This window comes from Centruroides sculpturatus, unplaced genomic scaffold (genome assembly GCF_000671375.1).
Source record: "Centruroides sculpturatus isolate CEXI.00-Female unplaced genomic scaffold, Cexi_2.0 scaffold345, whole genome shotgun sequence".
NCBI lineage: Eukaryota > Metazoa > Arthropoda > Arachnida > Scorpiones > Buthidae > Centruroides > Centruroides sculpturatus.
Window position 1 is genome coordinate 577,800 of NW_019384515.1, and position 16,824 is coordinate 594,623.

The following is a 16,824-nucleotide window of genomic DNA, read 5'->3' on the forward strand; positions in this document are numbered from 1 at the left end:
TTTTTTTTGTTTTCTGCAAATCAAATTCATATTCCAGGTAGGTTCATTTCATGCTAGAAAAAAAGATGATGACGATGATTCACACTCCTTAACAATGTATATTGTATAATTTTCTTTGAATAAACGTTATACATAAAATACAGTAGTACCTCAGGATACGAAATTAATCTGTTTCGACACTGAGATCGTATCATGAAAATGTCGTAAGGTGAATCATTTTTCCCCATACAATTACATGTAAAACCAAATAATTCGTTCCAACACGAAAAACACACTCAAATTAAAGCTAAGTAATACATTAAAAAATAATGATAATAACTATAGTAAGGAAAACACTGAAAAATGCATTTTGTAGTTGTAAATGTATAAATAACCATAATAGAATAATAATTGATAAAAAAAAAATGTAGTTTTATTTGCACTTTACCTTTGAGGATAGACGACAGTGAAGGTGTAAACTGGTGGCAGAAGAGAGGGAGAAGGGAAATGATATTAAAACTTAACTTATGTAACATAATGTAACAATAACTTAAAAATAACTTAGAAAAGATAAAAAAATTAGTGTTGTTTTATATTTTCTTTTTTTTTTTAATTTTTATTCACTGCTTTTTGCTTTCTTTCCTTCACTTCCACCAGCACTTTCACTGGATAGAGGTTGCTTGGTAAAATATCTATCCAAAGAGGTTTGGCTTTGCCTACTTTTTAAAATGTTTCTAAAATGGCTTAGGCAAATGTCATTACTCCAAGCAGCAATATGGCCAGTGTGAACCTTTTCAGGATGTTTCTTATTAATAAAATCACTCACTTTCTGATAATACCTCAAGATTTCTTTTACCGAGAGAGATCCTTCCACGACGAAGCAAACACGTGGACTGAGAACAATAAACAGAAGTGAAATAAAAAATGGCGCTGCGAACTAATGTAATGTCGTATGGTGAGTTTTTGTTTGTATCGTGGAGCAAAAATATGTTCGAATTTCATGTTGTATCCTGAAAATTTTGTATGCTGGGGCGTTCGTATCCTGAGGTACCACGGTACAGTAACATGTATATTTATTTGGTTCTGATGTGTAAAATTAACGGATTGTTTAATAAACTGAATTTAATGTTGAAATTTTCTACATAGATTTAAAAATGGAGGATTACACTAGTTTTTTGTACATATTCTAAATGTGTTATAATAAATACATACTTTATTAACAATAAACTTAAACACGACATAAATGATTTAATAAGCATTTGTATCAATTAGAAAGTTCAGACTATTTATGAAAAATTTTTTAATTTTTGAGTCTATCTATTAATCCATTAACACAACCACAGAAGTACCTGTAACATTGGTTTGAAGAAAAACTTCAATAAAAACAAATAATAAATAGGTAAAAACTCACAATATTAAAAATGATCAAAACGTCAGCCTTTTATTTGAGGTTCTGACGTCTTTTACATTAAAAACAACAAGTAAGTCTTCTCACCATACCATCAAGTAGTTATCCAATTTTTATCAGGTTCAAGCCCTCTGGTGGTTGATAAAAGTCATCTTTACATTTGCATAGACACAATTTCATGGTGAATTCTAATTGGAATTAAATTGAATTTGGGAACTGCGAACAATGGACTTATTCTTCTAATTGGAAGAATATATCCTGAGTTCACCATGAAATTGTGTCTATAAGCATTTGTATGTTGTTTGATTACATAATAAGAGTAATTTGCTTCTTTTTCACATCTCCAGAGAAGTTATACAGCATTTAATCTTTTGAATTGAAAGAATTAAAATTAATATACTATATATGTGCAAATGAATAATGATGTTTATAATGTTTACTAATGTGATTGCTGAAATTTCATAAGTAAAATTAAGTTTATCTGTTTAAGTTATAAATATAACTTAAATGGAAATGCTAAGTTTTAAATATGTAAGAAATATTTAACTTAAAAATTTGGAAAATGTCCTTATAATTTGTGTGATTGAAAAAGTGCTACCTAATGAAGGATGTAATGAGAGAGTATATAATGATTTTGTTTATATTTAGGAATTTTCTGAGATATAACAGATAATAATTTTGGTTGTGAATCTATCATTAGCATATAGCATTGAAAATACAGTTAACTATTCATCTTACATATATAACAAATTAAACTAATAAATTACATATTTATTTTTTATTTAAAGTAACAGCCATAAAATTTATATTAATTTTATGATAATCATCATTTTCAATTTAATCTAAAGTATTCACATGAATAGAGCAAATGTAATGTTTTAGTTATCTTTTAATTGCTAATTTAATTATGTATGTATTATTTTTATGCATTATTGTTGTCATAAAATATATATTTGAATTTATTTTTATTTATTTATTATCAGCATTCAAGTTCGTGGAATGGCAACACTTAAAGATAGTAAGTCACATTTATAAAACTTTGATACATAAAATTTTTAATAACATTGTAAACATAAATTATAAAGTACAGTGGAATCTCACTTAATGAGCATAATTCGTTCCAGAATCTTACTCGTAATTTGAAACACTCATTAAGTGAAACAATTTTTTTCATATAAATTAATGTAAAATACAATAATGCATTCCACACTGAAAAAATACTCAAATATTTTATGTATAACATTTATTCAAAGAAAATTATACAATATACATTGTTAAAGAGCGTGAATCATGTTCATCTTTTCTTCTAGCATGGAACGAACCAACCTGGAATGCGAATTCGATTTGACGAGAACAAAAAAAAATTTAAATAATATGCTTGATAAACATGCCAAAGGATATGCCAAACTTTTGGGCTATATAAAAGCTATAATTAAATATAGAAATTAATTAATTAATTTGACTAGAGGTAGGCAATTATGCTGCCATCTTGTATTAAATTTAATAATTATAAATAATTAATTTTTAATTTACAAGGAGAGCCTACGGCTTTGGGGTAACGGATTTTGATGATCTTTGGTTTAGAGGTAGTACACCATGTGAGTGTACTACCTGTAAAATACTAAAGTGCAATACTCAAATATAATCAAGAAAATCGAACTTAAACTTTTGTTAGCACTTTATATATAAATTATACGTATTTCTATTCGAGCGTCCTGCGGCAGAGTGGTAACGAGTCCGATTCATAAGCTTGAGTTCTCGGGTTCGATTCTCGCGTATGATTTTTTTTTTAAATTTATAAATACTTATAATGTATTTATTTATTTACTCATTCATTTCTTTCTTATTATTTATTTATTTTAATTTAATTTCTACTATTCCAAGTCTAATATTTTTATACTTTTGTTGACAATAACGGCGCATTCTTGACACCTATGTGTCAACTTTCCCATCTAATTGTTATCACTAACGGTGACCGATCTAATTCTCACTAGGAGCGTTTTTCTATCAGAGTTCTTTTTCACTCACTCTTTAACAGTTCGTTTCTAAATTTCGACACGAATAGACGTATTTGTGTAGTAAAACTTATTTTGAAAAATTATTTTATAATCAAAAAATGTCGTCAAGAGAAGCAAGTTCTTCACGTTGTGACGAAAAAACTGTTGATGATAACTCTTTATACAGTGATGTATCAAAGCAGCATAGTGAAGTAAAATACTAAAGTGCAAAACTCAAATATAACCAAGAAAAACGAATATAATTTATTGAAGCAATATTATATAATTACATATCATTGTCAGATGTACATGATCGTGAATGATACTTATGATAAAAACATTCAAAACAAAAATTCTGTCTACACCAAGAACAACAAATAAATGCTGCTTTTTTAAAATTGCAAGGTATGTTTAAACGAGAACTTGTTTAACTCCTTAAGGACATAGACATTTTTGATATTAATTTATTTAAACGTAAAAAATACTTAAAAACTGAAAAAAAAAAAAGAAATGCGTTAATTTTGAAGAAAAATCTTCAAATTTTATTTTCCTTTGTCTCGCCTTTCTGTGAAATTTAACACCGATGAGTCATTGTTTACACATCTGGATGACCTTGAACACAGCTGGAGTTGGATTTCCCGGGACATTCTCATAGACGTCTCGGGATGACAAGGGTTTAAAGTAGGGTGACTACTAGCTAGGCCTATATTTTTAAATATTTTTAAAAAATTGAAATTTTAATTGCGATTTCCGACCCCATCTAATTAATTAAATTTATATATAATAAAATATATTAATTAAAAAAATTAAAAAACTATCGGAGGTCGTTTTTGACATCAGAAACTAGCTTTAAATAACTTTAAGGAAGGAAAATCCGTGCGCTAGAACTTTAGAACGATGAATTAATTTGATAAAAAATCCCATTAAAAAACAATTAAGCCTTAATCGAGCCTTATCAAAGGCTCATTAAAATCGCGATAAATTTTTTTAGCGCGGGAAAAAAATTTTGAAAAAATTTGGAGACAAAAAACATTCCAAAAATTCAAAAAAAAAAAAATTTAAAAACTCCCCTTAAGGACAGCGTTTTATGTAACGCTATGTAACTTGCCCGAGTTTTCTCGGGTTATGGGCTTAAGTTATATAATATATTAAAATAAATAAATAATAAGAAATGAATGAGTAAATAAATAAATACATTATAAGTATTTATGAATTAAAAAAAAATTATACGCGAGAATCGAACCCGAGAACTCAAGCTTATGAATCGGACTCGTTACCACTCTGCCACAGGACGCTCAAATAGAAATACGTATAATTTATATATAAAGTGCTAAAAAACTTTAAGTTCAATTTTCTTGATTATATTTGAGTATTGCACTTTAGTATTTTACACGTAGTACACTCACATGGTACACTTCTACACCAAAGATTGTCAAAATCCGTTACCCCAAAGCCGTAGGCTCTCCTTGTTAGACATTTCTGAAATTAACTGGAATTGGTCATTAAATTTAATATGAGATGGCAGCATAACTGCCTACCTATAGTCAAATTAATTAATTTTTAATATTTAATTATAGCCTATATATAGCCCAAGAATTTGGCATATTGTTTGGCATGTTTATTATATAATGGGCTATGGTTTATATGTAATATGTCTGAACCCAAGTTTTGAAAATTGTGTGGTCACAAGTGACACTAAGATGCTAGCAGAACAAATGCTAAACACAGACTGATGGAGCATGCGCACAATCCGGGACTTTCCCTATCCTTGTCACTTGTTATACAAAATGTCGCTCGCTAAGCAAGTAATTTTTTTAGACTTTGTTTTGCTCATTATGCGAGGTGCTCATTAAGTGAGGTTCCACTGTATATGAATAACTATTTAAACATTTTTATTAACTTGATTAACATAGTTAGTTAATCACTCAATGCTACTGCTTATATCAAAATCACATTAAACATACACAGTGGTACTCAACCAAACAATCACAACTGGCTACACTGACACAACTGGCAATTTTTGATTAATAACAAATATTTTTGTTTTAATTTTATTATCAGTAAAAAATTTTTCTGGATAAATATGATAAAAGTGATAAAAATGAGTAACTAATACAAAATTAAAATGAAACCTTAGAGCTCCCTTGGGATTAAGAAAAGAGCAACTTGACTACAAATGTGTGCCCCTTTATTATATGGTTACTATTTAATAATTAAATCTTATTATAGCCTGATACTATCTCACATGTAGTTTTGACATACAGTGATGCCTCGAATAACGGATGCTGCAAACAATGGACTTTCTGTTCAGCAGTTACGTGAAGCGAACAACAGACTTTCTGCAAACAATTGTGAATGATGTTTCCACTCTTTTGCTGTTGCTAATGACAATCTGCTATTTTTATAATATATTAGTATTATTAGAATATATTATTAGTATATCTGAAGTACAGAGCTCCTGTTGGGATTTGGCTTGCTCCCTTGTTTATTACATACATCACCTCAGTGCAGGGTATTTACATTTATTCAAGTGTTGTGCAAATCATGGCTTCTAAAAAACCAAAGGTGATTTCAATTTTAATAAAGCAAGAAATCATCAGAAGGAGTGAAAGTTGACAAAAATTTCCTTGTCAAATGGGGAGAGGTTCAGGAATTTACCAACACTCATTATCCAAACAGACTGAGGCCAACAGGATTAGTGATCTCTACAATGACACCCTTGCTCGTCATTTCCGACAGGTGTTGAAGAAGAGAGAGAAACAGATTACCTTGGACATGTTTTTAAGAAGCTAGCAGGCAAAAAACAAAGGATGGAACAAGAGGAGTTGACCCTGCAAGCTCTGGTAGCCTCTCCTGAATCTGACTCCGTTTAAAAAACAATAAAAAGAGACCTGCTGCAATGTGTCAAAAGTCTGTATCTCTATGAATGTGTGAAGAAAGTGTTTCTCCACCTTTTCCTCACAACATCTGACTACCTGGCATAATTGGTGACTGCTCCATTTTCATTTTTTTACGGTACAGTACGGTAAAACATATAATTCATATGTTTTAACATGTATTTCTATGGGAAAATGCGTTTCGTATAATGGACTTTTCACTTAACGGACGTGCATTTGGAATGGATTAAGTACATTATACGAGGCACCACTGTAATTATTAATATCTGTTAAATGAAATAAATTTTAATTAATTTGTTATGTGAATTAAAATTCTTATTGAGTTTATAACAATAACAGTAATCTGCTTTATTGAGATTCACTTTAATAATAGTTTTTTCTCAAACACTTTTGGGCTGTCTCTTATGATGATAAACTCAGTAACCTGAAATTGCTTGAGAAAAACTGTTATTAAAGTGAAAGCAGATTATTGTTAAAGAACTTGAAATTGATTCACATTACTTATTGAGTTTAATATTCTAATACAAAACTTTTTAAACAAGGTTTCTAATAAAAATTTATCTTAAAATTACAGTTCCAGTTTTACATTGTCATTTAGTGATCTTGAGAATCAAATGAAACAAACCTTTAACTACCAGTAACAAAGATTAATGAAAACTCTGAACATTTTCGACAATCACCAAGGCCTGCAGCAGGTTTTTTAACAAATTCCAAATTGGAACATTAGAATGATAATATTTAAAAAAAGAAAAAACTATTTTAAATTTCGAATAACACATAACGTAAATCAAATTTAAATGGTAGAATGACTAAAACTCGTAAATGTATGACCCTGTCACATATATACATTTTTAAAGATGTACAGATTGAATTAATATAGGCTAACTTTGCCTGAATTTTTCATAAAGGTACCTCCACACATGTGATATTATATTGCAGTCTTTAAAATTAATACACTTGCCAATCAGGCTGGCTTTATATATTTTCAAAGCCTCCAGACTACGAATATGGTTAGTGGCATACATGGACAAGGCAATGGTATGCCTGTTGTTATTAATGTTGTATTGATGCTCACATACTCTATATTGATACTCACACAACAACAGGCATACCACCGCCTTGTCCATGTATGCCACTAACCCGGAAGTGTATGCAGACCTCCAGAACAGCAAGTTAATTAAGCAGGCCTATCAAACAGACCATATAATAAGCAATACATTATGCATCATTTGCATATTGAAAAAATATGAAAATCAAACCATTGAATTCTATACCAATCAAATTATCTATAGATTTTCTAATCTAACAAATAGAAATTGAATAAATATGGTAAGAGGAGGTTCCCTTGGGGTAAGCCTCTAGAATGCTTAATACCAGGATAAACCAAGAACCTTGAGAGATATAAACATGATATTCTGCAAATATATTGGGTTGTTTGGAAAGTAATTTCATTTTTTTTACCACTAGATGGATTAGTCGTATTTTTCCTGCCATTTTCATTCTAAACTGTATTATCATTATATATTTTGACAGCTAGAATTTTAAGGCTTATTTGTAAAAAATTTTGTTTGATTTTGTGCAATTGTTTATTTTTTGTGTCCCATCAAATATGGAAGATCAAAAACAGAATTTCAGCATATTTTGCTCTTTTATTACTGAAAAGGTAAGAATGCTGTTCAAGTGAGAAAAAAAATTGTGTGATGTGTATGGAGAAGATTGACAGAACGAAAGTGCCAAAATTGGTTTACAAAATTTTGTTCTGGCAATTTCAATATTGAAGATTCACCACGTTCTGGATGGCCAGTTGAAGCCAATGAAAACAAAATAAAGACACTGATTGAAGCAAACTGCCGAATAACAACACGTGAAATCACTAAGAGATTAAATTTGTCAAATTGAATGGTTTATGGTTACTTGAAACAAATTGGTTTAGTTTCAAAGATTGATATATGGGTTCCACATGTTCTTAAAGAGAGATGCTCTCTTTGGTGGGATTTTAAGGAAATTTTGTTTTTTTTTTGGAGCTTTTACCAGACAATTTAACAATTGATTTGAAAATGTACTGTCATTGAGTAAACAAATTGAGTAATATCATCAAACAGAAAAGGCGGCCAGAATTGATCAACAAAACAGGCGGCCAGAATTGATCAACAAAACAGGTGTAGTGTTTTACCACGATAATGTCAAATTTTCAACAATTTGGTAACTCGTCAGAAACTGTTATAACTTAGATGGGACATACTATCACACCGACCATATTTGCCAGATTGAGCGCACACAGATTATTGCTTGTTCCTGCGTATACAAATTTTTTTTAACTGTAAGACATTTACTTGAAATGACAATGTCAAAAATCACTTGGATCAGTTTTTTGTAAGTAACGATCAAAACTTTTATGAATGTGAAATCATGCTACTACCAGAAACAATGACAACAGGTATTTGACCAAAATGGTCAATATATAATTCAATAAAATANATAATTTAATAAAATATTTATTTATTATAAAAATATTGTTTTTTTTCCACGGAAAAAAAAAATGAAATTACTTTCCGTACAGCCCAATGTATATACTGCATAAGAGAATAATTTCCCTTCTCCTTTTAATCATAAGGTCTTTGACTCTGTTTCCATCAGTTTTCTATATCAATAAGCACTGCAGACATCTTATTGCATTTTTTATTCATGTGAATAAAATAAAAAGAAATAATCATAGTTATTAAAAAAAACCATATTGAATTCAAAAGTTAAAATGTTCAGCAAATACTTATGTAAAACACTTTCTCATAGTAAACAACAAAGCTATGGGATGATAATTTTCAAGAATTAAAGGATTACCTTTTTTTAAAAATTATCAATACTTTCATTTTAATTTTGTCAAAAAGTAGAATATTTATAAAATGAATTAAGTAATTTAACCAGCCAATGATTTAAATAGGTAAGAAAACTTCAAAAAATTATTTTGAATCTTACAAGATCTGGTGCAGTATTGCATAATTTTCATCATTTCAAGATTTAATTGTTTGCCACCCTAATTAAAAAGGCTTTCACACATTGTTTCAGTTAATATACCATTTACATGTAATAATATAGAAGAATAATCTGGAAGAAAACATCAGCATGGATTTTTGACATGACAATCTATTCTTTCAGATTATTCTAAATTAATGTAATTATTAATATTAGCACACGCCCTCAACTTAAGTACCTAACTTTAGACTAAATTAATTAGTTTTTATATATTAATATACAGACAAAAGATAGCCAGATGAAATTTAGTTTTAGATATTTGGTAATCTTTGTAGATTCAGAGTTGGTTGCAATTATGTATATAACTTCTAACAAAATTAATCAAGGAATTTATTTTAGTTCGTCTTAGATTGAAATCTGTGAAAAATATCCAAAAAATTACCCAAAGTATGAAGATGGTGTCAGCTGCTAAATATGCTCGTGCAGAAAGGGATTTAAAACCAGCTCGGCCATACGGTGAAGGAGCACAAGGTATGAAAATTTCTTAGGATGTGAATATATTTATCAATTAAATAATTTAATATTAAGATATATAAATCTTTTGTTATAAATTTTAATTCTAGCATTTTATGAGAGTAGTGAATTGACAAAAGATGAAAAAAGACCATCAAGCTTAATTCTTGCTGTAACTTCTGATCGAGGATTATGTGGTGCAGTTCATTCCAGTGTATCCAAAAAAGTCAAATCCCTTTTGGCTGAAAACGAACAGGCAGATATCAAAATTTTATGCCTTGGAGATAAAGCTAGAGCTCTCTTACAAAGGTATAAGCAAATGCCTATTTTAATAATTAAATATAATATTTATATTTTAAAAACAAGTTGTGTTCATTCTTAAGTAACATAATTGAATTAAATTTTTTTAGGAACTATGAATTATACAGAACATATTTTATACATTTTACAATAGAATTTTACAATGCATGAACTCTCAAGAATAATTTGTACATAGGGAAAAAATATTTTATTATAATTTTTTCTGTTACTTTCCCAGCTTTTGTAATATAATATTGTAATTGTGTCATATTTAACATTATGGATTTTTAATTAATGAAAATTTTCCTTGTTATTGGCATTTACAATATTTTTACAAACTCATCTCTATCCTCAAAATTAAGTCTTTCTTGCTTTTTTATAATAATTAATAACATAAAAATTATTTTTTAATAACATCTCAACAGATAGTACCCACACAATTTTAACTTTGTCTAATATGTCTTAGTGTTTCTTAATTAAACATGAGTTTTTTTTCCTCTAAAAAAGTTATGCAACTTTGCTGCTGTATTTTTATTTATTTCTAGTTTAAAAATTTGTATTATTTTGTTTTAATTGTAATTGTTAAATTATATTTAGTTAACTTAGATAATTTTATATTCAAGTTCACAATCAATACAAACCATATTTTTATCAAAAACCATATTTAGTAAAAGTTTTTTCTTCCAATAGTGAGACTAGTGATCTTTATCACTTCTTTCTTAATTATTCACAATAAACAGAGACCAAGATGCAAATAATTCACTTTATCTGTCTATTTAGCAATGCATTTCAGATTGGCATTTTCCAATTCCTTTTCGGGCTACAAATGTTGAAAAACAGTTTTATGAAAATATAAATTAACAAAGAATAAAAAAACAAAATTTAAATTTACAAGTATACAAAATGAACCTCATGGCTTTAGTGTCCAAGGTTGTTGTGTGTCTCTACCCAATGTCACATTTGCAACATCTTTTATGGTTCTTAATGATGTCATACTGTATGTCATCAATTTCTATCCCATTATTTAGGTTGATACAATTTTGACAATGGATAATAGCTGTGTGTTCTTTAAACCATCTTATATACATGTCATTTTTTTTAAAGAAAACTTTAATATTATTTCTATCTATATTACAATTATTTTCTTTGCAATGTGGGGTCCATGAGATTGGCAGTATTTTAACTTATGGCTGCCTCATGTTTAAGTCTCTGCTAATGGTCTTTTAGTCTTACCTATATAATGTACTTTATTTGTATAAGTACAACTCAACTTGTAAACTACTACTGGCATATTTAAACAATTTATTTTTCTTGAATTACTAGATTTTAAATTAGCATTAATTTTGGTTTTTAACTTCAGAGTTAAAACAGTGTCATGTTTAATAAAGTATTTTTTTATACTTTTCAAAGATACCACTTATGTAAGGGAAAGAAACAAATATTTTTACTATAGCATAAAAGTTTATTTTAACTTTGTTAATGTTTTAACAGAATTATGTCCAACTGAGGAAGGGTAATAATGGCCCAAAATGTACAGTACATATTGGTTTAATAAAAGCTCAGTGAGCTTTCCAATTGAAAACTGTGGTGTGATGAGTCTGTAAAATTTATAGCAAATTACATATACCTATTAAGAAGATTAATTACAATATAGAACAAAAAGTAAATAATTAGAATCAGAATGACTTTTTTAAAAGATATTTTATAATAATAATTTAATAAAAATTTAAAAGTATTTGAAAGTTTAGAAAGTGAAAATATTGATTTTTTTTTTTTGTTTTGTTTTTCAGACAATATGGTAAAAACATCATAATGGTATTTTCTGAATTTGGAAAAAAGCCTCCTGTATTTGATGATGCTACTAAAGTTGCTAACGCTATTCTAAATTGTGGACATGATTTTGAAAAGGGTGTTGTTTTCTTTAATAAATTCAAGTAATATTTAATATCTTGTTATAATTTTGTGTTGTTTTCATATAATTTATTACAAGAGTTTATTTGTTCTTGTAGATCTGTGGTTTCTTATAACACATCTGAAATACCAATATTTGGTTTAGATGCAATTAATTCAGCAGAAAAGATTGCATTATATGACAGTTTAGATGCAGAAGTTGTTCAAAGTTATCAAGAATTTTCATTAGCCAGCATAATTTTTTATGCCATGAAAGAAAATTCTTGCAGTGAACAGAGTTCACGAATGACCTCTATGGATAATGCTACCAAAAATGCAGGTAAGATTTTATTACTGTTCAAATAGTAAATAATTTAAATTTAAGATAATTTAATTTATGAAATAAAACTCTCTTGAAAATACACTAAATACGATTTACATAAAATGATATAATTTTTGTGGATAAGGTTGATCAAAATGTTTGTTTGTGGTTCTCAGGTGTTTATCAAATAGTAACTGTGTGGCAGAACTTAATGAACACTCAGTGATATTTTGGTTGTTGAAAATTTATGAATTAGTTTAGAGGATTACTGTAGAATATAAGTCATCAACAATGCTCAAGTTTGATAAATTTGCTCACATCATTTGATTATGAAGATCCATTATTGTTGATCTTCAAGACTTGATAGTGACATGCATGAGCCAATTTGGGAATGACTTTGTTCACAAAGCAAACAATTTATCTAAAACAGTATCTTCCAAGTAACAGTGAGATAAAAGTTTTAGCACTTAGCAATTTCTTCTAGTCTCATGGAAACTAAGTAGCCATAAATAGAAAATTTTTGGTCACTCCTTACATATTAATTCTGCATTTTTAAGCATATTTATAAAATATATTATCTTTATTCTTGTTTCTTTATAAACTTTATTAAACACTATTTTAAAGCTCCAAAGAAAATGACAAAATGAAAATAAATTTAATTTTGACATTTTTTTAATATTTTCATATTTTAATTATAATTTGTTTTTGTTTAGGTGAGATGATTGACAAATTAACATTGACTTTTAACCGAACCAGACAGGCTGTGATTACCAGAGAATTGATTGAAATTATTTCTGGAGCTTCAGCTCTTTAATTAAAATGTTTGTTTAAAAAATTTAGTATTTTATAAAAATATTCTAGAAAATATAAGTAGTACTTTCTGGAGAATCACTGCAAAACTGTACAATAAAGAAAAATGAACTGGAAATGTTTTAGTGATGTAATAAGTGATTTAATATTTTCATACTTTCATGCTTTTAAGAAATAATTTACATATTTTGTGCTATAAACCTATTTTATTTTTGCATTTAAATGAAAAAAATTAAAACAATGCTGATGTTTCACTACAATGTTATAGTAAAATAATATAGGTTTAATATTTCATTAGGTTTCATGTGTGAAACCAGAGTTGGAGTCATTAAAAATTGCTTTATTTTGTATTTTTATTTTTTTAATTCTGAAAATTATCATCATTGTTTTTTATTACACACTTATATACATGGCAGAGATTACACATAGGAAAAAATTTAGTTGAAATTTTTTAAATTGTTAAAGTTAAAATTGTTGAAGATTAAGGTAAAGTCAGATCAAATATAAACATTCAAACCTGATATTAAAGCCAAATGATCGCCAAGTTATATTGGCTATATTACTACTACTATTAATTAAATATTAAGCAATTTGGAACTAGAGGCAGACATTTGGTGGCATATCTTGCTAAATTTAATAATAATAATTAATTTATAAGGTTCTGGAAGAAGAATTAGCCCAAAACCAGACTCAAACCTGCAACTCCCAATTGCACTTGCATTGCTTGTTATGGTTATATCTAAATACTGTAAGTTCTGAAAGCAAGGATTGAATGACAGTTTGGGTAGCATAACTGGCAGCATGATTCAGGAGTTGTTTAAGTAAATTATTAAATTTAGCAAGAGCTGGTGTCTAAAGCTTGCCTCTATTGCCAAATTACTTAGCATTTAATAAATAGTAGTAGTAGTATACCTCAATATAATTCAGCATCATTTGGCTTTAACATAGTCAGATTGAGTAGATTTTTAGATGATTCTGAAGCCCTGGTGAAACAGTAAAATGAGATCAATTATTTAAACTTGATGTAAAAATAAACTTTATTTTATAATAAGTAAATTTGCAATATGCGGTATTTACATGTATTTAATATTTTATATTAAGTTTAAAACACTGTGCTGGCATATAAGTTGACATATAAGACTGAGATTTTCAATTCAAAATTTTGGTTTGGTCTATGAAATATAAGTCGACTCCTAAACGTGGTAGGCTACCTCTATTTTTCCCATTTTTGACTTTTTGCCCTATGGGTACTACGGTTGCTGTTTTTCCATACTCATTGTGGGTGTGGCCAGGCCATATTGGTGACCATATTATGAGGGATGGAGCCTAACCTGTTGGGACTTTACTGCCCATGAAGAGAGAAAAGTTCCAAGATTCGTTTAAACATTGCGTCCTCCCAAATCAAAATGCGGTATCGGGTTAACATCGATATTCGACCTTTCCCGCGCCCCAATCCGGTATCTTTCTACCTAGAAACAAAGAAAGGTACAAATGGGCAGAAAAGAACAGGATTAGCGACTAATTGTTTGATCCGCGGTTAAAATTTATATAAACCCGCATCTCAAGGTCATAGCGCGCTTCTCTGACCGTTCTTCAAAAAAAACCACGCTTCTCCAACCTTTCATCTCAAAAACCGCTCTTCCCGAACCGTGTATCGTCGAGACTTCAAGAACTAAGTGACCCTTTTCATCTACTTCGTAACGACTTCATTCAAGGTCCGACACCATAAGAACTCGCGAGCTATTACTCCGGATCACAAAGAACATCATCGTTGGACGAATACTGAAGAATTAACGATGTAAGTAATTTGCAAGATTTGTTCACTATATTATATACATTTTATATTGTCATTTCGGTAACTAAAATTTTGTTACTGATTCTCAGAACTGATTCCTTTGTGTTTAAAAGTATAAACTAAGTACAGTATAAAAAACGAAATCGAACTTATCTCGCTGATGCATTCAACTAACTTTGAAGCAGTCAAATTAGATCCCATGATAAGGAATATATAGTAAGAAAGAGAAATTGCTGAGCTACTTTCCTGGTTTTTAATGATCTGTCCAATCCATATTCTCCAAATTATTTCTATATTTATATTTTTGATTTTGAAATATCAGGTTGTAAAGGTGTAATTTAGATATTTTGAAGAAAAAAACCTATTGACGATTAAATCAACAACGATTACGGTTCAGTTTTTTAGATAATTGCCATCAATATCAATCACTTTTCGTCACTTTACTGCAAACTTTCAATCTCGTGAGTATAGAAAGACTGAGGCTTTTCTTTGAAGAAAGTCTCGACTTTCGGTATTGTATAATGACAATATTAGCGCGTGACATTTTGTCGTGCCGTGACATTTGATGATAGGGAAGCTGTGTTTCCATAAATATTTTAAACAAATACTGGAAATGACAAAAAAAAAAAGTTTATTCATTTTAATTCTAAAATGGATAATTGACACGAAACAAAGACATAAAAACTTGCTTTTATTATTTTTTTTTTTATAAATTAACTCTGCGGAAAAAAAATTGCTGAATAAAGTCTTCAATTACTTTATCATAGAAATCGCTCGTCGTTGAATTCCATAGAAGTACGAGGTATTTAAAAGCTCATTTTCTATGGAAAGCAACACTAGTGGCGACAATTTTTCCTCTTACTGAGCATCCCTTGCAAATGTATGAATTCGCTTCGTGGTTGAAAAACTGCGCTCAAAAGAGGCACTGGTAGATGGCACCGTAAAAATTAACGATGTTAAATCATATAATTCTTTTATTACATCTTTGTTTAGATCGTCATTAATTATAATATTTTTTATGTCTAGGAGTGACTCGCCAATATAGTCTGGATACAAATATAAATATTGTAATTCACTACATAATACAGATAAATCAAAAAATTCTCCATAATATTTACTTAATTTAAAGAATTAAAATTCGCTTTTAAAAATTGTTTTTCATAATATTTAAAATTATTAACATCTAAAAGTAATAAAAATTCTAAAGATTCTGTCTGAAAATCTGTCAATATAATTATAATTAAATATAACTTTGTCAAAGGGCCGATTTATGTTTCTTTACATTTACAACAGTTGGTTAGCCTTTGATCACCCACGAACGCTTTAACTTACGTTTTGCAGATGAAATCGTCAGCCTTCGTTGTATTGTGGCCACTTTTGAAGTGATAAAACAATAGCATGCGTGCGAATGTGTTTTTTCGGAATTTTCGTATTGTAAGACATTGTTGATGCGTCTATTTCCAACGAAATATGTGATGGCATGCCCTTTGGTCTTTGTACTGGGTTCATATGGAGTTTATTGCTATTCGCTTTTACTCCGAGAGACTGGTGGTTGATCGCTCCAAAGAGCTGGCCTTATAAAAGACGGCCTAAATGTACGCGAGGAGAATAGAATGCCTTTCCAGGAGGAATTATGGGAAGCTGGCCCCTATTCAGGCGATTATGAACGTGGAGAAAATCCGTAAAAACTCCATGCTACCAGCGTGAACCTACGACTGAACTCCCGGTGTTTAGAGTCTGGTCTCTGCCGATGAGTGGAGACGGAATCCACTCGACCACTGGTGGGCTCCGCATGCCCTTTGATTACCCTATTTAAGTTATATACTACATCAAACGTTTTATAACATTTTTTTCCACGAGATGTCTAAATTTCATCTTTACAGTCTGGATACCCTATAATATCGGGTTTGAAATTTTTAAGAGATGAGATGTACTATTTGTTT

General features: G+C 29.2%; 1 protein-coding gene across 1 annotated transcript in view; it reads left to right on the top strand.

The window, feature by feature from the left end:
- The window catches only part of LOC111622552 (ATP synthase subunit gamma, mitochondrial-like), a 17,876-nt gene extending 4,440 nt beyond the window's left edge, over nucleotides 1-13,436 (top strand). Inside the window, exons 2-7 of the mRNA XM_023364964.1 lie at nucleotides 2,371-2,405; nucleotides 9,651-9,782; nucleotides 9,875-10,073; nucleotides 11,855-11,998; nucleotides 12,074-12,294; nucleotides 12,990-13,436. Of these exons, the coding sequence (XP_023220732.1) occupies nucleotides 2,371-2,405; nucleotides 9,651-9,782; nucleotides 9,875-10,073; nucleotides 11,855-11,998; nucleotides 12,074-12,294; nucleotides 12,990-13,090 (832 nt within the window). The 3' untranslated portion in view covers nucleotides 13,091-13,436. The remainder of the gene's footprint in view (nucleotides 1-2,370; nucleotides 2,406-9,650; nucleotides 9,783-9,874; nucleotides 10,074-11,854; nucleotides 11,999-12,073; nucleotides 12,295-12,989) is intronic.
- The last annotated feature ends 3,388 nt before the right edge of the window (nucleotides 13,437-16,824 follow it).